The sequence below is a fragment of the Amblyomma maculatum genome, chromosome 6 (assembly GCF_055883805.1).
Source record: "Amblyomma maculatum isolate TAMU_Amacu chromosome 6, ASM5588380v1, whole genome shotgun sequence".
Taxonomy (NCBI): Eukaryota; Metazoa; Arthropoda; class Arachnida; order Ixodida; family Ixodidae; genus Amblyomma; species Amblyomma maculatum.
Genome location: NC_139349.1, coordinates 18750658 through 18776800, shown reverse-complemented (window position 1 = coordinate 18776800; position 26143 = coordinate 18750658). Strand labels below are relative to the sequence as shown.

The 26143-nt window shown below is 44.2% G+C and overlaps 1 protein-coding gene across 1 annotated transcript; it reads right to left on the bottom strand.

Annotated features, from left to right (window-relative positions):
• Positions 1-424: 424 nt before the first annotated feature.
• On the bottom strand, positions 425-25130 carry CycH (cyclin H). Its single transcript, XM_084606158.1, has 10 exons — positions 24794-25130; positions 24526-24633; positions 24146-24219; positions 22017-22218; positions 9134-9241; positions 8940-8995; positions 8785-8855; positions 3825-3936; positions 3652-3724; positions 425-3544 (listed from the first exon to the last, which is right to left on the bottom strand). The coding sequence occupies exons 1-10, from the start codon at positions 24914-24916 to the stop codon at positions 3485-3487; spliced, it is 987 nt and encodes a 328-aa protein (XP_084462284.1). The 5' UTR covers positions 24917-25130; the 3' UTR covers positions 425-3484.
• Positions 25131-26143: the final 1013 nt, after the last annotated feature.

Genomic DNA, 26143 nt, shown 5'->3' with positions numbered 1-26143 from the left:
GCGCGTGTACGCTAAAAATCGACTATTTCTCTAATATTTGAATGCGATATCGTATTCTAAATTTATTTACAGCTGTCGGTGAGGGTCCCGTAAGACCAACGTTATCTAAAGATGTTGCGCTGAAGACATCAAGTTAAAGCGTTAACAGCATTACTCCATTTCTTTGCAAAGAGCAGAAAAAGCATGGCGGAAGTAAAAGGGCGTGGGTACTAGCGGGAACTTGAACCATCTCAGCAAAACCGCGAGGGAATGAACAAGGCAATACGAGGAATAGAAAGGTAGAAACCGGATTATTGACAGAGCTTGAAAACACAAAGGCACAGTGGGTTCTTGCACATACAGATGAAGTATCGCAGTAGCTGTTGCCTTGACTATAATGCCGAAACTTGGCAAAATGCTACCGAGTCTACGACAGTGAAATGACGCCAATGAATGGTTACGCTCCTTTATTCGTGTAATGCGTGTTACACTCGCATGCGGCTGTTTCTTTCAAGTTTGCTTTCGATAATCACTTGAAAAAATTGAAAAAAATATATAAATAAATTATTTCCAGTAATATACAGGAAATGGGCCTCGGGCAAAAAGCAAAAGCTACAACGATAGCTTGAGAGATGCCCGAGGCCCAGTAAAGGCGGAGCAACAAGGCGTGTGAGATCAAGGCGAACATATACATATATAACATGGAATTTATGAAGCTCAGAAAGAGCACAAATATACAAATGAAACAGCAAATTAAAAACTAGCACTGTAGATTAACGGCCAACAATCTAACAGTATGCGCACAACATGACAAAACGTAATGAAAATGAAGTGACTATTCTCGTGATAATGTTCAAGGCAAGAAACGGAAAGTACAGAAAAACAGTACAGAATTGATGAAATATAGCTTAAAGTCCTTAATTGAGGCGGTAAAGATGTTTGGGTTCTGTATGCTATAATAATTTAGTATGCATGGTAAAGTAAAACGAAGGCTCTGGTTACAGCATAATGTCCTCGTTAGAGGAACGTCCCATATTTGTTTACTTCTGGTGCGAAAGGGTTTTGCGTAAGGCTTAAGCCCAGCAGTATTTTTCAAGAAGTCTGTTAAGCATTGAAGTGACAATTTAGGGCAGTGAAGTAAACGATACTCAAACATGGTATGCACACGATGAATCCTATATTGCGGAAATAATGTTTCCGTGTGGGCAGTGTAACATGTACCAGCGATCAGTCTAGTTGCTTTCTTTTGAAGACCGAGTATGGTGTTTAGATTTGTTTTGGATGTTGTACCCCGAACAAGAGGACAGTAGTTTATGTGTGATTGAATTATAGTGTGGTAAATAAGGAGCTTATGCTTTGGGAAAAATTCGTTCCGAAGTCTCCATTCATGTACTCGATGTAGGCTCGCGAATTCAAAGTAGGCATCACAAAGCAGGAAGAGACACTTAATTTTTCAGCTCGTGTTTTATCCTTTGTAATAATGCATAATATATTACTGTACTATACTGTACTGTACTGTACTGTATGGCATTTGCCAGCGACCGCTAAGCTTTTCTCACTAGTTTTGGTTTCAACGATAAGTTACAGTAGGGCGATTTTTTTAATCTACACCAGCTACACCAGTGCAGCAAAAATCCATTGTAGGTACAGGAGATTTCCTACACTGGTGTAGCTGATGCAGGTTCAACAAATGGCCCTAGTAGCTGAGTGATAGCTGTGACATCAAAGTCAAATATAGGTCACGTGAGGCCGCAAGCAAACAGCTTTGTAATCGTTCCACAGTCATTTTACTTCACTACAACGCAAAATCCAGCCTGCCTCAAGGATAGGAACAGCAACAAGTGAAGAGCAGCTATTACATCGGTTTCTTCACTTGTCCCATTACCTAAAGACCTAAACTTTGATGTCACAGCCATCGTTTAGCAGTTGAAACCAAAACAAGTAAGAGAAGAAAATTCAATTATAAATTATTGAACGACCGTAGGCAAAACCACGTGGTGACCCATATGCAGGAATACCTTGCTCATCATTTACAAGAATAAAAATGGAACAAAGCTTTGTGGCACGTATGCAAGGAGTCATACATATGGCATAAATATTCCACAGGTCGCATACAATGCAGTCGACAAATTATAGCATTAAATGCACCGTTCACCAGAAAATCCGACATCAGCATTGTGAGTGAAAAATCATGCTAGAAGGTAAATGGCCATGCACCGATAAGACACACAGTTGCCCGCCAACTCGGGCCTTTGCTTTCTTATGGAAGGGTCATATCAGAATCAGCCTGCCAGGTCCCTTGCATTCTGTACCAAACACGTTAACCCAGGCCATGCAGGCACGTTCATACTGCTTGGTTGAAGCCAGGCATTGCAGCAATATGGCGGGTAGTATGCCATCGTGTCATACTCTTAAAGGTAGATCTTAAGTGTTCTCTATAATTTTTGCCTTCCATGCATGGCCATTATTTCAAATGACTAACTGAGCTAAGTCACATGTGGTGCCTGCTACATCATCATCCAATGCAGGGCGAGGTCCTCTACTATATTCCTCCAATTAACCCGGTCCTGTGGTAGCTGCATCCACTTGACCCCTGCAAACTTCTTAGCCTCATCTGCCCACCTAACCTTCCTTCCCTTGGAATCCAGTTTGCTAACCTAAGTGACCATAGGTTGTCCTCTCTACACACCACATGCCCTGCCCATGCCCATTTCTTCTGCTTGATTTCCACTAGAATGTCAGTACCTTGAGTTATTTCTCTGACCCAATCTGCACGCTTTCTATCTCTTAATGTTACTCCTACCATTTTTCGTTCCATAGCCCTCTGCATTGTCCTCAACTTAAGCAGAACCCTCTTGGTTAGCCTCCACGTTTCAGCCCCATAGGTGAGTGCAGATAAGATGTAACTGTTGTACACTTTCATCTTGAGCAATACTGATAAGCTGCTAGTCATAATCTGCGAGTAGTTGTCAAATGCGCTCCATCCCAATCTTATTCTCCTTTTTGTTTCCCTTTCATGGTCCGTATCTGCGGTTACTACCTGTCCTAAGTAGAAATATTCGCCTACTACTTCCAGTGCTTCGCTACTTAACGTAAACTGTTGTTCCTACCTGAGGCTGTCGAACATTACCTTAGACTTCTGTGCATTGATTTTCAAGCCTAGCTTTCTGCTTTGCCTGTCGAGGTTATCAATCATTCTTTGCAGTTCATCTCCTGAGTTACTTAGCAAAGGCAATGACATCAGCGAATCACAGATTACTGAGTTATTCTCCACCTACCCCTATCCCTAACTGCTCCCATTCCAAATCGCCAAGTACTTCCTCCAAACAAGCTTATTGTAGAGGGCCTGGTACCTGACGAAGTGTGAACTTCACCATTTTTACCAGTCTCCTCCAGATTTAAAATGCACAGAGAAATAAGGAATAACTCAGCCATGACATACTTGTAGCCACTCAGGAACTTTTACTAGTAAGACAAGAAAAAGTTCAACATCAGCAGGGTACAGTCACGGTGAAACTTCCAAGGCACTTGATCCACCCATTGAGTCATCCACTTGCCGGTGCTCCTGTACGTATAAAGTGAAGGTCACAAAAAAGAAAAATAAGAGACAACAATTCACTTAGCCGCCATAACCGTTAGAAAAGCAAGGCTTGCAGCAAAAATTGGAGTTACCTCAGAGATCCTGGAATATTTGGAGCTTGTCTGCTGATCGTCGTCAAGCCCGTCTTGCATTTTGCGTTTGTACCTAAAAAAAAATGCACACGCAGTCAGCTGACATAGGAAAAAGACACCTTCTGGTACACAACACATGGCTCTAAGCGCCTAACAAGTGTTAGTATACATACACTTGGCTGTCCGGGTTGTTCTCCTGGTTTCTGCATTTCTCAAGCTTCTGTTCACAAGCTCGTACCCTATCCTTTGGAGGCACCTCAATGCCTCTTACCATCAGATAAAGTTCTGCAAAAAGGTCAACAAAACAAAATAAAGCAATGCTGATATTCTGTCCATCAAGGCAAATCAGTGAGATGCAGCCGTTATGTGAAGTTAAGTATAGAGCTCCTGTTCGGGCTAACTGGTTGATTGAGGCAAGCATTTTGCAGCTCTGCTTAGGCTTTTACAGGAAATACAACGTACAATAAGCAGGCACCAAGAAAGATGACCAACAATTCTGGATATGCACTGAACCGTGAAACATGCAATAAGGAACTTTTCAATGCCAACTTCAACATTTAAGCGCACAGTGCAAATTGAAGATTTATTTTCATTATAACAGCAGGAAAAGAAGCTTAAAGAATAAAAATACAAAGAGCACGTAAACACAGATTGATAAGGAAGAAGTTCCATAAGTTGAACCAGAATGACTTTATACTGAAAAACAGAAAGGGTTGCTAAGGGTACATCTGCCATACACTGCACACATTAAGATATTCATGTTTTTTGTTAAGTTCTTGATATGGTGGTTAGGTGGATCCAGGAGCCCTTGATGTGCTGAAGATGAAAACGCACCCTCAGACTTCTTTTCGATGCGTCGCTGATTGATGCGTCAAGTTGCAATGCATGAGCAATGACTTTTTTTTTCTTCATTTCATTTTGTGTGCCACCATATGCTGAGCTGAAGGGGTAGAGGAGGAGCATTATTTTCTATTGCCGATATGTTTGGTGCTAATAAAGCTAGCTTAATAATTTTTGCGCTGCAAAGAGAACTGGTCAGATATATATTGCCCCTGTGCATTTTCTAGATTCAGTAAAAGGCTTTTCATTGGCCCTTATATTTTGTCATTTTTCCCTTCGATTCATTCTTCAAATATATATATATATATATATATATTTTTCAAAATTCCTCGCCTTCCCTAATCTTGGTAGTCTTCAATGCCTATTATCACAAAGTGTCTTTTCAGTGAGCAGCAGCAGCTTGAGATCGAAACTTGATCGAAACTTGCAGCTTGAGATCGAAGATATAGCCAATATATCTTTTCTTTATATGTGATAATATGAAATTGAAGGTGCTGTATCACATGTATGCTATGTGATATTATGCAATCTGGGGGGCAGATACAAATGAGAGTCTTATGTCTTTTCAGTGAACATCAGGCAGACATCGTGACTGCCTCCTTTCTTTTTTTCCTAAGTTTCGTCTCTGGTTTGTATGAGCACTGACGACTCAAGGCAGTGGCAGCAGCCTCAACTACTTGAAACGCACATGCCTTTCTTTATTCTTGACGAACCTTTGAAGCCACGATGTGTCTGCTGTTGGCTACTTCGGACTCTTTTTCAGCACCTCACAGATTTGTTCTGGGATTATATGCTCCATCAAGTTGACTACGGCAAAGTGGATGTTTGGTGGTCTCTTTTTCTTTCTTCAGCATCATAACCATACATCCGCTCCCCTTGCTGGTACACCAAGGCAAGCAAGAATTTTGTCATGACCTTCCTGTGCAAGGTGACAGCAGAAAATGTTCTTAATGTGTTGGAGTGTAGAGCCTTGCAGACGCACCTGGACAACCCTTGTGATAGGGAGAGGCATTTTTGCACGCACATGAGTCTTGAACATGCGAGCAAAAAAACAGCAGCACGCGCTCTGTCCCCTGCAGCACCATCAACTGCTGATGACTTCACCGAACCACCATTTCAAAAACTCAACGAATATCACGAAGATCGCAAAGCATGCACTTTGTAGCAGACGTATCTACTTCAACACGAGGCAACTCCTGTCTTCAGTATCAAGTCACTTTGAAACAATATTCTATGTCCTTGTTTGTAGGTCCAGAAAAAGTTAAGCCCATACCCGGATGAGGATAGAAAAAATGGGAGACATACAAGCACTAACTTACAACAATTTACTATGAACCGCGGAGTGGAAAAAAGACAAGTCGCGGTCTAACAGCATTTGAACATGGCCAGCAAGTAATCAGTGACAGTGCGGGTGCTGTACATTTTTCGGACAACAGATGGCTTGGACTCGCAGATATTCCTCAAACTATCAATGATCTCTGCCTCAATGATTCCACGCATCAGTTGGCAACACTGCCTTTTGTATCAATCGTGTAACATTGAAAACAATATTCTTATGTGAAATATTTTTTTCCCAGCGCCAGCGTGGCTATTGAACCATTTTTTCACCATCACATAACTCAGTGAAATTACTCAAGTGCACAGAGGTCTCATTTCTGTTGCATTTCATCATGAGCAGTACTTGTCAGTTATGGTAAAATCAGAGTTGCCTAAGGTTCTGCATTGGGACCCATTAAATTATTTGTGATCTATATTAATGATGCAGTCAACTTAATCATGGGAAAGTTACTATCATTTTACTACGCATTCGTCCACAGCCACTTAAACTATGGCATTTCATCCTGGAGTAACACCTATCATGCTCATCTTTGGCCATTAATAAAACTGCAAAAGCAAACCATATGCATCATAACCTTCTCCCTTCAAATGTCACCGTCGCACATTTTGTTCATGGATTTAAATGTTCTACCCCTCTTGGATCGGTATTCTAGTCTTTAAGATTGTTCACCATCAGCTCCCACTTAGCATTTTTCCTCCCGACACGATCAAAAACAACAGCATTACACGGTTCGCTCCAAGTAATAATTTTTTACTACCTAAGGTCAGTACTAGCTACGGGAAACAATGCCTTCAATTTTCATTTATATCATTTTGGAATTCTTTGAATTTCGACATTAAGCAATCTAATACACTTTCTTCGTTCAAGTTTAAATTAACAATTTTTTTTTCTTAATTTGTGATTTCTATGTTATATTTATCTTTTGTGTCACGGAATTCGTAATTTTTTTTTTACCTCTTTCTGTATTCTGTTTTTGTATTTTGTGTTGTGTTGTGTTCTTTCGCGCATAAGCAACTAAGGCACGATAGCCAAGAGCAAGGTTAAAATTTCTTTTGTAAAAAAAAATGGGAAAACGGGTGTGCTAAAAACTATAGTTTGTTTAGAAAGTCTCCTTATTCTAGGAAACTGAAAACATTTGTTCAGTCAACTATTGCGCTTTCTCCAAAAAGGAAGCTGGGGTGGAAAGGAATGGCATGATTGTAGAAAATGGTTAAATGCTTTCTCCGTAGTGACTCAAGTTTTGGGCATGTAATTAGGATGTGAGTGAGCACCTCTCCGCATTCTTCACAAGTGGGCTTATCATGTTCCTTTAGCAAAAAATTGTGTGTAAGATGTGTGTGTCCTATACGGAGACGGCATAATGTCACTTCCATGAAATGTTGCTGCTGTGTGCTCGATTTCCATTCTTCTATTACAGGATTTATGAGGTGCAATTTATTATTTTCTTCATTATTCCATACAGACTGCCACTTACCTTTCTATTTACACTGGATTAGCTTCAGGCAGTCTTTATGCGGAATGTTGACTTTCTCAATACCTTTACTGCGAGCTTGTGCAGCGCAACTGTCTGCTTTCTCACTGCCATCAATTCCTATGTGACTTGGCACCCAACAGAATGTTACGTTATACCCCTGTGCTGTTACCTTCGTTATACTGTGTATTATATTTTCAACTAACGCATTTCTAGAATTTGAAGCTACGAGTACACTCAGCGAATCTGTGTAAATAACGCTGTTCTGAATACTCTTCTTTTTAATCTTTTCTACGGCTTGCAGGACAGCATAGCATTTGGCTGTAAATACTAATGCACATTGATGAAGCCTAATTATTTCTTCAGAGCCCCCCTCCACTATCACACAATCAAAATAAGAATTAGTTTTTGAACCATCTGTGTAAAACTCTGTGCAATTACTGTATTTTTCTTTCAGAGTATGATATTCCTGTATGATATGCTCTTTAGGGGTTCGGATTTTGTTGAACTGTGTTAGGGAAAAGTCACTGACGTTTGGAGCGCCGTACCAGGGGGGAAGGAGGTTGCTGCTTTAAGCAACTTCAGGTAATGTTTCCAATAATCCAAGATTCTGGCATATGTCTTCAAACTGTAATATCAAAAGCCTCGTTGCTTGGGGTTTATTGGTAAACATAATTCTGGAAGGACAAGTTGCGACGATTGGGTAGCAAAGATGTTTTTTTCGCGACCTTAATTTGAAAACATATATACACATAAGCGCTTTTCCTCTGTCTTCCAGTGAGGGCTCATTTGTCTTCACATATAGGCTGACTATAGGGGACATTCTGCATGCTTCGCATGACAGGCACAAACCGAGATTATTCACTGGATTTAACTGTTTTAAATATGATGGTCTTGCTGAAAGGTAGACTATATATCCATTCACAACTGAACCTTGGAACAACGAAGATGGTTTGCCACAACCATTGCTAATGGAAGAATTTGTGGGGCTGTTGTCTAGCCATATTACTTGTTGGTCTGTACAAACATTAAAGTCATTTGTACCTGTGTTCTGTGCTTTTGCGCTAAAACATGCACATGCCCACACCTGTTGTGCGCGATGTATGATGTAGCAATATTTGTAAATAAATTAAATACACTGGCAATTTCTATGCCACAACTGATAGTGTAAAAGCATGCACCAATCTACTAAGTCAGTTCGAGCTAACCTTCCCTGCACTGCTCTGACGCAAGCAACTTAAAGCCAAACTGTAACAACATGCACCAAGGAGCAGGAACGTAGAAGACATAGTATATCAGAGATGTCTGGTAACCCAGCTATATATAGCCTGAACTGTTTATGAAATGGAATTTACAAGTGCAGATAGAACAGGTGGCACCATCTGGCACAATATTCGTGAAACTAACTTACAAACTATCAGCACCACCCATAGAAACCTATTAAAGCAACACTCACCAATGCCTAAATGGAGTGGACACTTACTTTTGACAGTATCCCTGATATGATGAAGCTTCTCGCGTGGACTGTTGGCAAACAGGAAGTCTGTGATGTACCTGTTTCAGAGAGCACCACGATTATTGCATTGCTGTTCTCTGAGCAGCTGAAAAAACATATGAACACAGAAGCAAAGAACTCACGTTTCGAAATTGGCTTGAGCTTTGTTGGCAGCATACAGAACAGCAGTAAGGGCAATCTATTTTGAGCATGGAAGAAAAGCAATTTAGTTCTTTCATGTTTCCCACGTTGCATAAAAGTATGCAGATGACTGCACAATGAAAGTACTGAGAACAAAATGAGACTGGTTGAAAATACGGTCTTCAATGGTTCATACCTGTGATGGCGCTAACAAGAGCATTGCATCCGTAAAGAGCGTTCTCTCAAGAAAGTCATCCATAAATATTCTCAGCTTCTCGGGGTCTGGAAACTGTGGGCACCTGGTCTGGATTTATGGAAAGTGAAAAAGAAAAAAAGAAACAATGCGTAACCAGCACAGTCAGCCGTCATCACAACACTTACCATAAGGCATGCTATCTAAGTAACAATAAGTGCTCCCCGAAAATGCAATTAATTTATTACAAACTGCTTAACACTTCCACACGCATAATTTCATGCTGAAAACCTAACTGCAACAGACAAAAGTTTTTGCAAATCTTTTGTTCTGGAATATGATATGGCACCAACATCAGATTTCAACTGACAGACATGCTGAAATACATAAAACAAAAAGCAGCACAAAAACATTTAGAGGCATACTAAAAGTGAACAATATGGCTAACAGTTTTCCTAGCCCTTTAGGGCACAGAGCAAACTAGCAGCTCTTTCTCTGAGTGTACTCTTCAGCCTCCCTCATTTTTCAACTACGGTGTTTTTCTTTGAAACTAGCGAAATCAGAAAATAATAGTTCAAAAGCAGTGAGCTCGATACCACGTTCTCCATCATCTGCTTGCAAAGGAATTTCGTTACCATTAATGCCACCAAAGTTTTGGCAAATTTCTTGCACCACGTGCATGGCCCTTGCGGTGTTTACTTCACCAATTCTGATGTTTTAACCTTTTCACGCCACTCCCAAGATAACTCGTGAACCCCAAACTCACACCTTCAACTACCCCCAAAAACACTCGTGCTGCCTCTTTAATTACTCCATGCCACTTCATGCCGTCTATGAAGAGGCCACGTAAACACAAAAAATGTTTCGGGTAAACTTTAAGCAACAAATAGGTGGATACTTCTTTACATCATCATCACTGGATCAGTTCGTTGACATCGGCTGTGGCGAGTCAGTGTGCCAGGCATACCTGTGCTTTAACAGACGAATATACAGTCAAACCCACTTACAACAATACCGGTTTTACCAACACATTGGATATAACAATGGGCAGCCACTCCAACGTCAGGTTTGCCATATTTTCTCTGGTAAAATAAACTGCTTATTACAATGGTGTCATATTATATTACTGATTATATCAATCATATATGGTCACTGAAAGTCAACAACAATGCAAAAACACGGCGACCACAAAAGCGTGCACGTACGCGGAGATGCCTACAACGCCGATGCAGCAACAATTTGGAAAAAAAAAAAAGACATTGGGACAGAGCATGTCAAGCTAATGCATTGGTCGGGCGCTTTGGGGAAGCTTGCATGCCGTGGAGACATGGGGGAGAACGGAGCGCTTCCTCACGCGGAGGAGGAGGGAAGGCATAAGGCACTGCTAGGCACCACCGTTCTGAGGGAGAGCTTGGAGCGCTCCCTCTCGAGACCGCTCATGGCTTAGGTAACTCACGTCCTCTCTGCCTCTGCACAGTGGAGCAGTCATTCTGACGGTGCACTGACCATGGTGCGCTGCCCTATCCTCCCCTATTTGCTTTGTCCAGGCCCCCGCTTCGTGGCTGCAGATGTTTTGTGGCAGGCGTGCAGTAGTGTTCGTGCATGTGTCTTTCTAGCATGGTTCTTCTAGTGGGCAATCAACATTGCTACGATCTTGTTGGCCTTGAATTTTCCATGAACAGCAATGGAGAATCCTTCTTCACGAAGAGCGACACAACTGGCGCAAAAGAAAAAGCTAACGACAATACTGCTAAAGTTAAGCGGAACATTGTATGTGAGCATAAGGACGGTGTAAAATTGTGGAACTTGTTGCGCAAGTACGGCCTGAACCAACCAACAGTATCGACAATCATCCGCAATGCGCTCAAGATTGAGAATGAAAGCGATGCCAGTGCTACCCATGCAATGGATGACAGCCGGAGAAGGGTTTGACACGGGGGGCCTACAAAGGCTTATAACAGGTGCTGTATCAGTGGTTCTTCAACGCCCGTGCAGCGAACCTGCTGATTAGTAGCCCGATTTTAGTGGAGTAGGCAAAGCATTTCGCATACTTCCTACGCAACACCGATTTCCTCCCTGGTGGTGGTTGGATTCAATGGTTCAAGGAGATACATGGAATCGTCTACAAGGCAGTCGTGGGCGAGGCAGGATCGCTCGAAGTCGACGCTAGGCAAAAGTGGCTTGAGGGAACACTGCCCTGCATCCAAGAACCATACGCGGACCGGGACTTGTACAATGGGGATGAGGCCGGGCTATTTTTCCAGATGCTAACGTCGAAGATGCCCGCTGTCAAAGGCCATCACTGTAAGGGCGGCAAGCAAAGCAAATTGTCTGTGACCTTATCTTGTGTGCCAACATAGACGGCAGCAACAAGTGCCCCACCTTTGTTATAGGAAAACCCAAAAGTTCCTGCTGCTTTCACGGTTCTGTGAGGATCTCAGTTCGCTAGCATGATAATGGGAAAGCATGCATGACGCTTGAACTTTTCCGCGAGTGGCTGGTCAAGTTTGATTAGAGGATGCAGCGCCAAGGCAGGAAGGTGCCATTGGTGCTCAACAATTGCACTGCGTACCAAAGTTCAGAAGCTCTCGCATGTGGAAGTTTTTTTTTTTTTGCCTCCCACCTAACACCACTGCAAACTTGCACCTTATGGATGCAGGTCTGATTACTTGCTTCAAGGCATTGTATCGCGAACATGTTTTGAGCAGGCTCGTGCTGAACCTTGACATTTCTGTCCAAGAACGCCAACCAACGCCAGACTTGAATGAAGATCTCACTCCTGATGGCAGTGCAGGTCATTTTTGCAACATTTCTGCAGATCACAGCTTTGACAAAGAAATTTAAACCTTCTCTGGACGGCCAATCAAGAGTACTGTCAAGAAGATTAGCATGTCAGCGAAAGCAAAATAAGACGGGCCTGAGATCCCACGAGCTCAGATGAGGGACTGCATGAATCAGAAGCAGGCAATCATTTTTAGTGCAGTAGAACTACCACCCACATTCTGAATAAAACCCACTCTACGTGTGTAGCCTCCAGGCTCGTGCAACAGAAATGCTCGCGTCAGAGTGAGCAGTTTGTATGATGTCACAAGACCACACGTCACGACCAAACTGGCAGGAACTGTCAACTAAGGCAGTACTTTGAAGATTACGCTGAGTCCATCCAGAACCTACTCCAAGGCCATGCAGGCACGTTAATCCAGCTTGGTTAAAACTGGGGCTTTATGTCTATATCAAGTCACCTTTCGAAGCAGCATGAGTTGAAGCTGCAAATTTTAGCAGCATTTTTTAAATGTGAATCGTACCAACCAGGACCCTAGGATTCAAAGTCAGCCTTGCTACATCTAGGCAAAGTAGGCACGTTCACATGGTTTGGTTACAGTGAGGCTTTATATCAATGTCATGCGGTGTTTCACACAATGTGGAAGATTATCATTGTGTGCTCACTGACCATGTGCGATCCTTGAACGAGTTCAGAACATGCGTCATAGCATAGCCTACGCATTTCTAAACATATTGTTACGGGAAAGATCAACAAGTGATAGTATTCCGCTCAAATAGGGTTGATGGCAGCTCAGATCCTCAACGTCGTCGTTTTTAGACCATCTGTCTAACTTCATAGTCCTCTGGCGCATGACCAACGAATACCGTTAAGTAATGCTACCCCCCTCAGGAAAAGCGAAGTACCGGTGTGTTCTACGTTAGTGAAATAGAATGTGAATGATAGTGCTTGAGACGGGACACATATACAATTTCGGAGGGTGGCACTGTGATCGAGGACTTGGGATGCACAAGTTCAGCTTCGTATGTGGCGGTGGTAACGGGGCGCAAAACACCGTAAGGGGCTGTGTAACGGGACAAAAGCTTTTCACATAACCCCACTTGACGGCACAGGAGCCACAGCAAGACTAGAAATCCAGGAGTGCAGTGCACACCACGGTGGTGACTGTTGTATCGGAATTTTCGGGAGTCTTCGGATGCAGAGAGCCTGTCACGAGTAATGCAGCGGCCATCATGAGCTCGGGCGATGGCATCACTGGCGTAAGTACTGGTGGTGTCAGCCGCAGGTATTGAGGTGTCGAATGGCAGTAATGAGTGTCGGCCAAATAGCAGGTAAAATGGAGAGCATCCAGCGATAGAATGGTGAGACGAGTTGTAGGTGAACGTCACAAAAGGTAGATGAACATCCTAATGATAGTGGTTGTCAGACACATATATAGATAGCATGTCTGTGAGCATACGGTTTAGACATTTCGTGAGGCCATTGGTCTGTGGGTGATAGGCGGTGGTGAATTTGAGACAGATGAAGCACGAACAGAGAATTTCGTCAGCCGCTTTTGAAAGAATGCAGCAGCCACGGTCAGTAACTAGTTCACAAGGGGCGCCACGATGACGAATCATGTTGTACAGAAGAAAGTCAGCGACGTCTGTGGTGCAGCTGGTCGGGATGGCGCGGGTAAAGCGCATCGCATAACGTAATCGGTAGCGATGGCAATCCATTTGTTCCCTGAGGCGGTGACTAGGAAGGGCCCAAAAAGGTCAACGCAAGCACAGGAAAACGGGTCAGTTGGTATGGGGAATCGGTTGCAAACGACCTGAAGGCAAAACGGTGGGTTTTGTGGATAAGGAAATTTAGTGAAGGAATCCAAGCGCTGTTCATCGGTAATGTTAGAAAAGGCCGAGACAGACAAGACACTTGCGTCATCGTCAGAGTTGGGAGGGCTCAAGGAATCGACGGGATGATGGGACAAGCAGTCTATATCCTGGTGAAGCCAACCGGAGTTTAGTTGAAGTCTGGCAAGAACAAAAAGCACAACAATTGTAGAAAGGCGAAGGAGGTGGCTGTCAAATGTAGAGGAGAAAACAATTACATCATCGAGATAACACAAACAATTGGCCCACGTGAAGCCTTGGAGCAAAGAATCCATCATGCATCCGAAGGTTGCTGACACATTGCAAAGGCCAAAAAGCATGACGTTAAATTGGTAGAGGCCGTCAGGGGTGATGAACGTTTTTTTTTCACAGTTTCTTTCATCAACAGAGATCTATCTGCCAGTTGCCGGAACGGAGGTTGACAGATGAAAAGAAGCCGGCTCTGTACAAACTATCAAGCGCGTTGTCGATACACGAAAGAGAATAGACATCTTTTTTGGTTATCTTACTCAAATAGCAGTACTCAATGCAGAACCTTTAACTGTTATCTTTCTTTCTTGACCAACATGACAGTCACTGCCTGGAAGGCTCTATTATGTGGTTCGACAACATCCTCTTGACCTCCATTTGAATGACGCGTCGCTCGGCAAGCAAAACATGACAGGGCCACCTGTGAACACGACTGGGGTGGGTGACAACTGAATTTTGGCCTAATGGACGGGTACCAAAGTCAAAAAGGTTACTATAAGTGAGCAAAAGCATGTGTAACTTCATGGCAAATTCAGGTTGGAGGTCAGCTGCAATCATGCTGCCAACAAAATCAGGGCGCGATGTGGAGGACGAGGGAGGGACAACAGGGACTGTAGTCACATGATATGTTGTCAGAGCTGAAACAGTACAATTGTTCAGCGGGTACAGTGCAGCTAGTGGAATTCCTTTGGGTAGAACTTCGGTTGAGAAGCTGAAGTTAAGGACAGGGAGAGGAATGCGGTTCTGGGAGATATGCACAATTAGATGAGGACGGCTGACGTGCCGCTGTAGGATGACATCAGTAACGAGACATGCGAGGTAGTCGCCCTATCAGACAGATGGGAAAGGCGACATATAGGGATGTAAACAGCAGCTTCAAGAGGAAAGCGGGAGAACTGTACTGAGCAAAGGCAGGGTGAGCAGGTGGGGTCTTCAGAGCAGAGCAGAAGGTCCAAGCTAACTAGGCCGGTAGAGCAGTCAATAAGGGCAGAGTGGGCTGTTGAGAAGTCAGTCCCAAGGATTACATCATGGAGGCATTTGTGGAGGATGGTACACATGCCAAGTACACATGCCAACCATGGCAGCAGGGCTGCCATGGCGACGCGAACTGTGGGCAGTTGGCGTGAGTGCTTTCTTGAGGCAACGGCAAAATTAGGAGCTGAGAACGGACAGTTGGGCGCCGGTACCAATAAGAGCAGAAATTGGAACTCAATCAACAAGGACATCGATACGGTTATTTTGTAGTGCAGGGGTCAACAGAGGTTTTTCAGTTCAGGTCACAAATGCAGCATCACCTCTGGGAGCTGCATTGGCTAGTTTTCCGGTAAGTGGGCGGGAAAAAACGGTGAAGAACTGCGGCAAGAAAGAGAACACGAGCGTCGGGCTTATGGAGATGGCAAACAGCTGGCAACACGAACAGTTGCATCGGGGCCAATACAGGTCTGGTCTGGGAGAGGTGAGGAATGACGAGGGGCTTAGCCTCCGCGGCAGTCGAAGTAGCCGCAGACGAGATGGCGTGTACCAACGGCTGTGGCAGTGATGGGGGATGTGGCTAATGCGTGAACAAGTAAAGCAGATGGGGCGATCATCAGACTATGCCATGCAGTACCAATATCGTAGCGAGAAGCTGGTGTTAAAGGAGGCAGCAGCGATCACTGGAGACTGGAGGGACATGGCTTGGTCGACTTCGCGGCACAGAGACGGGACATCCTGGATATAAGGGAGATATGACTTTGTAGACGTTTGGGTGAGAAGCGAGCTCTTTCTTGGTGGCCAATATGCTTTCTGAACAGTCTGTGGAGTTTCTGCTTACAAACATCCCAAGATGTCAGGTCATCTTCATGAGTTTCAAACCACACCCCTCCCAGTCAAATAAAAGATGACATTCGCGAGCATAAGTGTGGGATCCATCCTGTTATGCTTGCTGAGCTGTTCGTATAGGTCCAGTTAATCGTTTACATCAACGTCATCGGTCCCGCAGGAGGTTCTTGGGTCACGGGGGTGGGCCACGAAGACAGCAGGTGCACCAGCCGTAGAGGAAGCGGCATCTACAATATTATGCCTCCAATTTTAGGTTAGCATGGAGGCTAACCCAGGCTTGTTCTAGTGTCGATGCTCAGTACTGTCGTGCTGGAAGATGAGGACAGCAGCGGGCAAGATGGCAGCAGCAATGGGAGCAAACAAACATAAAGTTGTGGCTCAACAGAGCACAGCAATGCTAAACCAGAAAAAGTGGCGCCACTGCACAATATTTTTCATACTTCTAGACAGTGGTGATCGAAATATTTCTTATCTATCATCCCAAAACTTTTACAGTGAGTTTTAATCATTACCATAATCATCACTGGCCGGATTATAACCACTGTAGCACAAAGGCCTCTTCCATATCTCTCCAATTAACTTTGTCTTGAGCCAGCTGCCTCCACTTTACCCCTGTTTCCTAATTGCATCCACCTACCCAACTTCTTAGTGCCCTCTGCTACGCTTTCTTTCCCTTACAATCCAAATTGTTACCTTCAGCAACGATCTGTTATCCTCTCTTTGCACTACATTCCTTACCCATGCCCATTTCTTTTTGGTTTCGACTATAGTTTAACTCAAGTTTGTTCCCTGCCCCACTCTGCACGCTTCCTGTCCCTTAGCATTACATCTACCGTTTTCCGTTTTATATCTCTGCGCTCCTTGTTCGGATACGAATGAGAGTTTTAGTAAGCATCCGTGAGATGTTTCCCAATACACAAGATGGAGAAAAACAAAAAGTCGATCACATTAACAGAGGCTGTAAGAAATGTATTATGTGCATGCGCCAACCCTTGACAATTTTGCCGGTTCACATTGTGTGAAGACTCAGTGAATTGTCAATGCTTGCATAGTATTATTAAATAGCAGGGAGGTTTCTCTGTCAATCATGTCAACCTTGTTGTTCTTATGATATTTCTGTGTTTGTATTTCATTCACTTGCAGAGAAATTTTGTAGTTTGTTATTTTCCCCACTTATTTCACAGTACATATTTGCCCTTTACTTTTACGAAGTCTCAGTTGCACTAGCCTGTTGGGACCGTTCGGAAACACTACATTTGTCCTTGGCCTGAAGCGAACTATAAGATAGTGGTTTCATGAATGATAATACATACGTTGAAGGTACTGACGATACACTTCACTGTGGGCTCTAAGTCAGTTACCATCAAGGACAGTGGCAGAGTGTGGGGGTTACTTTTTTCAGGCCTGTACCATAAATTCATTTTGAAGGTAGCGCAAAAAACAAGAACCAAGGAGTAGGACACAACAAGAGCACTCGTGTTGTGTCCTTCTACTCCTTGGTCCTCGTTTTTTGCACTACCTTTAAAATGAACAAGATTCAACTCGCCCAACTTTCAACCTTGCTACTGTACCATAAAGTGAGCAAAAAACAACCTTGAAACATCAGAACTCAGAACTCCCGTTCGTATAAAATGATGAGCAAAGCAGACAACAAGCCATTTTTTCTCTCTTTCTCCCTCATATTTAATTCCCTCTCCACCTGTCTCAAGAGCCCTCCGCCCCACATTAAAGGGCCACTGATCACCGTAAGTTCGAAAACGTCATTGTGAGGCCTGGTTGTTGTGAGGAGTCGCCTTCTGAACGAGCAAATGCATTTTTACAGAGCATTCATTAATATTGGAGTTACAGCCACCAAAATCAATCTACAGTGCCATGCTTCTCTCCTTCCCTTCTATATCTGAAGAGCATCTCTCTTATGCCTCGTCGACTAGCCTCCAAAAGCAAAATGCACCTTCCTTCTTATGCAGTCTGGTAGAGTACATCAAATGCTGCCTTCGCAGGTTTTTTTTTTTTTTTTTTTTTTTTTGCTACCCAGGCATTTAGAGGATGTGAGTGCAGGGTAAGGGGGACTCCAAGGTGACCTTTTTTTTTTGTTTGTTTGTTTGTTTGAAAGTCAAGAAAGGAACTTTCGACGGCATGCTCGTTTTGCCCCTTCATCAGGCTGACCGATATCAACCGGCAACCAAAGTGTCGACGAGGGGGCTCTTCCAGCATTTCTTAGAAAAACAGGTCAGTTCACGCATGCGTGTCTCTGTGTGTTTGCATATTTCTGTATGTTTGGTTTTTTTCCATGTTTGTGGCTGCACGAGGGTATGTGTGACACAACACAACTTTGGACACTCTGAAACATATGTGACCATGACCATGGACTATTAATTAAATGCCTTTTTCCTGTGTGTGTGTACAGCTGTATGCGCGCATAAAAAACGAAAGGTATGACGGACTTCACCTGTCAGTCACAGGGACAGACCAATGGATGTCATTTTAAATGATGCATCACTCATGGCTCAATGGGCCAGTTTAGAGAATGAGAAGGTTGGCTTTCCAAAAGGGAGCACGAGAGCTTAGATTTGTATTTTTATTGCTTTCCGATATGCACATCGCTGCAGCATTTTGATGGTGAAAGGAGGTTCACCATCCCTTGGTCGATGCCACTAGCTGAAGGGCATCCTTTGAGGGGAAAACGCGTCACGTTAGTGGACCCAATGCTGAGAACAGGAGAGAGAGCTCATTCTCTACATTAAAAGAGCCTAAGAATGCTTGAGTGCATATTTCGCACCTCGTACAACATTTGACACACATTTTTTTGTTCGCTCATGGCCATCTCTTCCAGATGCCACTAAAAACAACCCAGCACAAGCGGCCTAATGTGCAAATGCTAACCAAACGCCAGCCTAACTCCTCCACCACCAGTTGCCACTTCCCCAGTCAGAAACCCTGATCCAGACCTCGATCGCCCATTCTCTAAGAAAGAACTGCAAGCAGCCCTCGGAAGAGGCCGAGCTCGCGCCACACCCGGGCATGAACGAGTCAGTTGGCCAGAACTTCGTAATCTCGGCTCGGCAGCCCAGGATGCCTTTCTGGGCATCATTAATTCTTACTGGGAGACTGGAACGATACCGGATGATCTCAAGCTTTCGCTTATTCTCCCTATCCCTAAACCTGACAAAACCCCTCGACTTCCTAGTAATATGCGTCCAATCGCCCTTACTTCACATCTCTCTAAACTCATCGAGCACCTGCTGCATACCCGAATTAGTCATTACATTGAATACATCAGTCCTGGATTTCATCTAGCCCAAGCCGGCTTCTGCCCTAACCTCTGGACTCATGTATGTCTTTGGCTTTTGCAAAGAGTTCTGAACAGTGCTCATAGTAAAGCTCTGCCTATCTCCTGGCTGTCAATATATACAAGGCCTTAAACAACGTCCATCATGAGGTTATCCTGGAGGCACTTGCCAAACGCTTTCCTAGTACTCGTGCCCAAATCTGGATCAGCAATTTTTTCACATCTAGACCCATTAAACTACATGGCAAAGCTCCGGGATGGGTGCTCAAAACCTATTACTTGGATAGGTGTGTACCCCAGGACTCTATTCTCGGACCCATATTGTTCAACTTAGCCATGACGAATGTCAGCGAGATTCTGGAACTCGGCGCAAGCACAAGAATCGCTATATATGCTGATGATATTCCTGTCTGGATCAAGGCAGCGGAATATGTAGACAAATGCAGGCTGAACTTGCAGACTTCCAGAAAATGCAGGCTGAACTTCAGGCGGCTCTTCTGTCTTGAGGATACTCTAACCAAAATTGGCCTCAAAGTCACTCTGCCTAAAACAGAACTGATTAGTATCAATGGAAAACGCAAGACCAACCCCAGTATGCAGATCCATCTTCACGTCGGAGGAAACACCATTACCTCCTCAAACGGGCAAATCTGCATCCTTGGCCTGCCCATCACGAGATGCAACAGTCCCCAAAAATGGGTCCATCAGCTACAGCGCCATTGGCCAGCACTGCTCTACACTATTTGTCGCCTGTCCAACTGGTACGGCGGTGCGTGGCAACATGCCTGCCGTGCGCTGGCCTTAGCAGCAGCGGTTGAAAAAACCCTCTAAGTCACACCCGTCCTCCAACTGTCAAAGACGGACTTCGCTAAGGTCGAGCGACTTCATCGTGCAACACTACGCACTATTACCAGTCTACCTAAGCACACGCCTATAGCTGAACATGAGCGTTTGGCCACTCTTCCACCGCTCTCTACCATCGTTTCTGGGTCACACAAGCGTAATCGAAAACACTGTACAAGGGCGTCGCCTGCTGGCCTGGGATCAACAGTGCAATGACAACACACCAGCCCTATATGCATCTCTTCCCCCTTGGGAGATGCCAGTGGTCACATGCCTCCATTGCCAACCTATACACTGCGAATTTGTCATTCCCCGAGAGCTCCTCGCTGCCCATCATCGGCAAGAGCGAATCCCTGATACGACTGACATATACAAACGAATTTGCCTCTATGGCCTGGGTATGCGATGACAATCTTTCCCTTTCAGGCAATTAAGCCTGCCACCTACCTCAAGGTATCCGTCTTCATGCTGAACTCATCGCAATTTGGGGAGCCTTGTCAGGATTGCCTTGCACCGGAACTGATTTACACATTCTTACTGATTCATATGAAGCCTACAAGAGGATCACTACTCTGAGTTTGCAACACACCAAAACTAAGGCCATACAGTGGCCCCTTAAACGCCACCAACTCGCGACCAGAACTGTCGTTATTCAGTGGACCTCAGGCCACACGGACGGATAGGGGGCAATGTGGCAGCACACGCCGTGGCTGCCTTGGCAGGTGGGACGGCCACATTTATTTCCCCACCCCCCTTGCTTCATCCTTAGTCAACCTTGGGCGGGCAACACTAACCTTCTCTTGCCCTTATGCACTATACACGAACCAGTCTTCGTAGCCTCAGTCAGTATCGAATGCAGGTGGCCACATCAGACCCGCCTTTTACATATAAGACCCATCTCAGCCGATGTCAAGAAGTCTTCTTGAATAAGCTGATCGCCCATGCGGCTTACACGCCACATACTATGGCCTGCTGGTGTCAATACACAGAGGAAATGATTACGTGCCCCTACTGCATGACTCTAACGTGCAGCGTCCTATCTCATCTACTCCGGGATCGCCCTGCTTTTTCTACTGGACGCTCCGAGATCGAACCGTACCGCCTGAACCACCATTTCCTTTTAAGAGCTGGCGCTAACACAGAAATGATATTTGCCAAGTGTGGCTCCCTTAGTGGCCTGGTCAGAGCAATGTGATTTGAGTGACGACCTCTGCAAACACTGAAGATTCTGCTTACTCCCCGTTACCACCATCCATGGCCATGAGCCTTCCTATTTAATAAAGAACTTTCAACTCAATTGGAGCCAAAATGGCACAGTCACCAGATACAATTTCACAATGAGTTCATGTCAAGCATGAACTCCCATCACAAAAGCACACTTTCAAAAAGAGCTACCAGAGCTATTAATGTCATTCAGGCGTCTCAAATATACGACCCACTGGTCCTGAACATTACAGCTTTTTCTTCCCCTTTTTTGCCCTCTGTTAGCCTGTAACCATAAAATTCTTCAATTCTTTTATGTTTCATTGTCACTTTGAACACAGCAGCCATTTACTCTAACACAAGAGAAAAACAAAAATTGAAGAAAAAAAAAATAATTTTCAGTCGACAACTGGCCCTCCATGCTGCACGTTTACACTTATTTCCTTTGGCTTTTTTACTTTTTTGTTCTGTTTACTTTCATTTCTGAACACCTGACTCGGGCTCTTCATTTTCTCTTTTCCCCTGTCTGATTAACAGACCATGGGAGACCAATGCTAGGTAATGTGGACCAAGTGGTGAGATGAGTTTGAGGACCTGCTGATACATCACATGCAGTATCTAATGTTTGGGCAAAGAACTCACAAATGCATTTTCCTATTGTATGAAAAGAATTGACTAATGTTAATGACACTTCTAGCTGGTGCAGCAATAGTCAATATTATGCAAGAAAAACCAGAGAGGATGGACAACCAAATTTCAATATATTAAGGAAAGCACTGACAAGGCACTGCAGGCTGCCTTCAAGAAAAGGGGTTAAATGCAGCGTACCTTGAGGTCAATCAGCAGCCCTTCAAGTGGCCTGTAGGGGTTGTGAATTGTAAGGTGGTACTTGAGCTGTTGCATGAGTAGAAGCTCATTGTTGAGGATAATGTCTGTAGCCTTTTCTCGATCTCCACGCACGTTGCTGACAAACTGGGCGATGGATACGTTGAACTCTTCTACTTTACAGGCCAGGTAAACGCAGGTGACTCTGGAAGATTTATGCAAATAACTAGTGAGTGAGTGTTAAAAGCAGCGTGCCACTAATATTTTCAAGTAGGTAGGTATTAATTTGTTCCAAATGCAATAATCGAGTAGAATAACCTGCCACCACACTTTCTTTTTCGGAAAATTTTAAGCACGCTGTAATGAGTGCATTTAAACCTTGACGCTTGCTTGGCTGTCTTTTTCTTTTCTTTTTTCAAATTGTTGTTCTTTTTGGCGTTTCAGTTAACACTATTAACCATTCTGCCACTGGAGCTCAATCTTCTGATGCGGCATTTTTTTTTGGCATAGTATAGTGCATTTTCTTTTTCTGCTTTTCACAAGCCGCCCCGTCATTTTCTTGCCTATCCTGCCCTCATAAGTGATTCAAAAACAAGAACAGGAAATTTTTTCAAGGAAAGGGTCTCTCCACAGGCAAGAAAGATACTCGAAACATGTTGGGATGACAAAATATTCTGGCTAATATAGGCACCAGCTCTCTCTCAGTTGCAGGGAAATGAGGGAGCTTAAGTCTCACCTTCTAGGTAGCCACTGGCCTAAGTACACTTTAAGTAGGGATAGGCTAGTAAGCTGTAAATAAAATACTGAACACTATCAGCTAAACAGGGCAGTATAACCACCAGCAAATAGGTAACTAAGAGCAAAGAAAGCATTTGGAGGCACTTACAAACAAAAACTTTTCTGATTCTGGTTAACCGTAGCCAGTGGTACCCGGAACCATTCTCAGTTAGATGTAAACTATATCGAGATAGGGAAGATCTTATACATATGATATGGACTTGTCCAGAAATCCAAGCTATACATAAAGAGGCAACAAGGCAAGAACTTTGGGAAACTCTACTGTTAAGCACAAACCCTGAGAATCAATTGGCCGAAAATTTCGCCCAGGCACAAGAACTCCAGACTGTTGTCTAGATCTTACATCTGTTGGAAAATAAAGTTTCACCACCACCACCACCTGCCCTAATTTTGGCTCACTTGCACATTTCATATATGCTTTCGTAGCACTGATGTAGTCGATAGTTTGACGGCATACCGTCTGGTCAGGAATCATGGTTGAAAATTCAATGGTCACCGACCAAGGTAAAAAAACGAAAGATGTTTCGGGAACGCTACGGTTCCCTTGCTCTGATGTGTATACACTCCAATGCATTTTCGCGTTTACTTGGGCTTTCACTACTACCCAGTACACTATACACAAATAAAAACACCCCCCCCCCCTCCCCCCCATAAAAGTATATTTAGCAAAGGCACTGAAACATCAAGAGTATATTTTATAATCATTTTTCTATATCAGGGAACAGCAGAAAGTTAATTAGGCAGGTTAGATTATAAAGTTTACGGGGACTAGGTGGACAATCTGGTACCGTTTAAGGTTTGTTGCAGGGACATGGGAGAGGCCTTTGCCCTGCAGTGGGTGTAGTCAGTATGGTGGTGATGATGTTTTAATAACTCCACCTAATTACAATATTTTGCTAACCATCGCCATGCAGCAAGGCCAAGCATTGAGTGGAACAATAAATGTACAACTATCCCTCCTGTTTTAATCTTTTTCCATCAACATACAAATAAAAGAAACAGGCAATTTTATGGTTGTTAAAATATCCATCTAAAGAAATGGCCCATCATTCAGAAAGGGCATCAAATATATGAGGAATGGAAAACAAATATCACCGTGGTTGATGTATTGATAAAAATGTACAGAGACACTGCAAAGGTTTCCAACAACTGGGAGTAACGACAAGGTTATCACCTATCACAAGAATGAAAGCGTTAACAAAGCTCAGATGGAGCTGCTGTCCTAGCTGTCTCTGCCTTCTGTTTTATTCCGCTCGGGGGCTTACACAATGAAAGTTGCCCTGTTGCCAATCCTAGAAGGATATGCGGCTGCTTTCAACAAGGAAGATACTTACAGCATGTGCTTGGGATGGTAGTCCATTACAGAGTTGTTGAGGTAGAAGCGCTTGAAATAGTGGAATGATGTGCCCTGTTAAAGAGAGTTAAATGTTCAGTGTACTATGATCAAGGTGCTGGAAATATACATAAAAAGATTTTGCAATCACGCCCAATAAAGTGGCAAGATATACGTTACGACAGGAATATGAGGTTGATCTTCCACAATACATACATGCAGATAGTCTGATTTCTAATCTCTAGACTATATGATTAAAAACAGCACGTAGAAGCAGGACGAGGAAAAAGCGACAGACCCAAGGCATTTTTTGCTGCTATTCTGATGCGCTGTTTCTCGCGTTCTGGCATCACCAACTAGCCAAGCTACAGACATACGTACAATCACGCCGCGGGGAACCGGAGGCTGAAACTTTTTGCAGAAGTCCCTCAGGGTGAACTCGTAGTGCTTGTAGATCGTCCTCTCCTCTTCCGGTGAAAGGAAGTCACCCTGAAATAGCCCAAACACAGCAACCCACGTACAACTTGTAACGAAGTCACTCGTCTGGTCCTAAAAAAAAAACATCGGCTAGAGACTTAGCGCTACGAGCACACGCAACGTTTAAAGCTGCAAGTTATATTCCTTTCTTTCTGATCGCTGCTTTACTCACCGTGGAGCGATTCGAACTAAGCTGCCTGCTGATGAACCTGTCATTCGCAGCTTTCCTCAGTCTGGTAATTTGGGTTTCGTCTTTAAACACCCAGCACTTGCTTTGTGTGCTTGTTGAGAACATTGTGTTTACCCACTGCAGACTTTGGCCGGTTTTGGTGAAATAATGGACACAAATACGAAGATTAATTTTCCTGGCATGGGTCACTCCACATTTTTTATCCACTGCAACTATCTCTTCGCGACCACGCCGTCAGCTGTCGCCGACGAAACACGAAAACACCTTGCAAACACCGTGCACACCGCGTACGAAAATATATTGGGTCGGATTGGATTGGATCGGTGCCACTAGAGTTATATAGCCAAGTCCTAGTGGCGAAGTCTCTCAATATTTCAAACCTTTTTTCTCCCATTCCGAAGGCGATGTGATAGCACCGTCTCCGACCTGATGACACCGCAACGCTAGTTTTGGTAAAGTTGGTGTGGTAAGCATTCCATGTGCTTGCATTTCCCGAAATCGACGGGTCATTTGATGGAAGAAAGCGGAAGAAAGACAGGCTTTCTAACGGCGCGCCGGGGCTGCGCTGCTGCAGCTGCTGCAGCGGGCTGATTCGCATGCACGCGAAAACTCTATGAACTCTATGAGGTGATACAGCGCCGACACTAACGACGATGAAGACGCCGATCAGCTGGCGTGTGCACTGTGAGCACGGACTGTTGTTCGGACGAGATTGGTGGTGGTAGTTTGGTGGTTTGTTGGGTTTAACGTCCCAAAGCAACTCAGGCTATGAGAGACGCCGTAGTGGAGGACTCCGGAAATTTTGACCACCTGGGGTTCTTTAACGTGCACTGACATCGCACAGCACACGGGCGCCTTGCGCTTCGCTCTGCGATCGTCTTGTGTCACCGGTCGCCGTCTCCAGTTCTTCGAATAACCCCCAATAAACCCCTCTTCATTTGGTGGAGGAGCATGTCACCGAACTCTTGGTGACCTGCTTGCCATGTACGTTTCTTCTGACGCGTCTAATTGGGATCAGGTGCTTCGTACGTTACCTATGCCTATAACACAGCCTATCAGGCAACGACAGGATTTTCCCCATTCTTTCTCCTATACGGTCGTGAGTCTTAATCCTGTCTACTGAACACCACACTTCCTTACCAATCCGACAGTTCAGGGTACACTCCTCTTTCTGCTGTAGCCCGTAATGCTGAGCAGTGCCGTCAGCTGGCTCGCTCATTCACGTCGGACATTCAAGATCTTCGCCGACATGAGAGCGATCACGGCAAGCCCGCTGCTGACTTTCCTACCAACACCCTCGTTTGGCTCTGTGTTCCGGCTGATTCCAAATTC

Excerpts from the sequence above, each read along its gene's own strand:
- CycH (XM_084606158.1), bottom strand. The coding sequence starts at position 24,916 with ATGTTCTCAACAAGCACACAAAGCAAGTGCTGGGTGTTTAAAGACGAA. Across the intron at positions 24,634-24,793 it reads TTAGTTCGAATCGCTCCACG|GGTGACTTCCTTTCACCGGA; the intron begins GTGAGTAAAGCA and ends GGGCTATTTCAG. Across the intron at positions 3,937-8,784 it reads TATCAGGGATACTGTCAAAA|AACTTTATCTGATGGTAAGA; the intron begins GTAAGTGTCCAC and ends ACCTTTTTGCAG.